This window comes from Solanum lycopersicum, chromosome 3 (assembly GCF_036512215.1).
Source record: "Solanum lycopersicum chromosome 3, SLM_r2.1".
Classification (NCBI taxonomy): Eukaryota; Viridiplantae; Streptophyta; class Magnoliopsida; order Solanales; family Solanaceae; genus Solanum; species Solanum lycopersicum.
In genome coordinates, this window is record NC_090802.1 from 8,339,627 (window position 1) to 8,341,092 (window position 1,466).

Sequence of the window (1,466 nt, forward strand, 5' to 3'; positions counted from 1 at the left end):
GGGTGGTACGTCTAGGCTTGATTTATTTTTTCTAGTAGTCGAGACACTAAGAAGTTCATAAGGCCTTTCGAATCGAATTTGGAAGGGTAAAACTCTCGTTATCGATTTTCATAAAGAGGTTAGCTTGAAATGTTGAGATTCTAAGGTAGTTGCGAAATGGAGGTTTGGCAGAGGAATTACGAGGTTATGTCTCAATGCAAGCCATCATAACGGGTATGACATCGTTATAGCGGGATGAAATAATTCATGTTGTAGCAAGCGGGCTGCTATAGTGGGTTGGACTGATATAGCGGGGTTAGTCGAGGCTTTATGCAGAAAAGTCTCAAAAAATTTTCTAAGAACTAGGAAGAGCGATTTGAGGCAGTTTCCTTCTATATTTACTCAATTCTTCATAAAGATAAGTTAGTTAATTCCTCAACTTGTAATTTAATTCTTAATCTTTAGAATCTAGGTTATGTTTTTGGAAAAAAAGGTTTTTATTGAGGAATATGATAAAAGTATTAATAAGAGTTGAATTAGTTAGTTAGTTAAAGTTCAATTAGTTAGTTAACTAGTTAGTTGTTAGTTGTTAATTGTTAAGCTTAGTTTGTTAGCCAGCTGTCCTTTTACGATTGGTGCATTTACATTGTTAGTTAGCTAATCGATTGTATATATACGTGAGTAGTTTGTACATTGTAATGTAGAATATACATTGTAAAATACATGAAGATGAAACTCTCTCAATAACATTCTTCTTCTTCTTCAATCTTCCACTATCAATTGTCCTGCATCAACAAATTGATATGGTATCACAACGGGAGTACAATCTCTGATAAATTCTAGCTCATTTTGATCTCTGGATCTGTAGATCGGGAGAGGTAATAATGGCAAGCAAAATCGATCATACACACCCTCTGTATTTGTCTTCTTCTGATATCACAGGTGCAGTTCAAATTGGGATTCAACTTGTAGGGATGGAGAATTATACTTTGTGGAGCAGGGCAATGGAGTTAACATTGCTAACAAAGAATAAATTGGGATTTATTGATGGCAGCATCAAACGTGAAGATTACACAGTCGATTCTGAGAAGAAACAGTGGGATCGATGTAATGCAATGGTGCTTTCATGGCTTATGAACAATGTGAGCAAGGAATTGATGAGTGGAATCCTATTTTGTTCTAATGCATCACTGGTTTGGAGTGATCTGAAGGAACGATTTGACAAAGTGAATATGTCTAGGATATTTCACTTACACAAGTCGATTGTTACACATACTTAAGGTACTTCTCCAGTCTCAGTATACTATTCCAAGTTGAAAGATCTGTGGGATGAATTTGATTCAATTGTTCCTCCTCCATCTTGTAATTGTGAAAGATCTAAAGAATATGTTAATAGCATGCTTAGACAGAAGCTTCTGCAGTTTTTGATGGGCTTGAATGACAATTATAGTCATGCTCGAAGCCAAATTCTCATGATGAATACAACT

At 35.5% G+C, this 1,466-nt stretch overlaps 1 protein-coding gene across 1 annotated transcript; it reads left to right on the plus strand.

Annotated features, from left to right (window-relative positions):
• Positions 1–863: 863 nt before the first annotated feature.
• Positions 864–1,259, plus strand: LOC138347356 (uncharacterized). The gene has a single exon (XM_069295476.1). The coding sequence runs from the start codon at positions 864–866 to the stop codon at positions 1,257–1,259; it is 396 nt and encodes a 131-aa protein (XP_069151577.1).
• Positions 1,260–1,466: the final 207 nt, after the last annotated feature.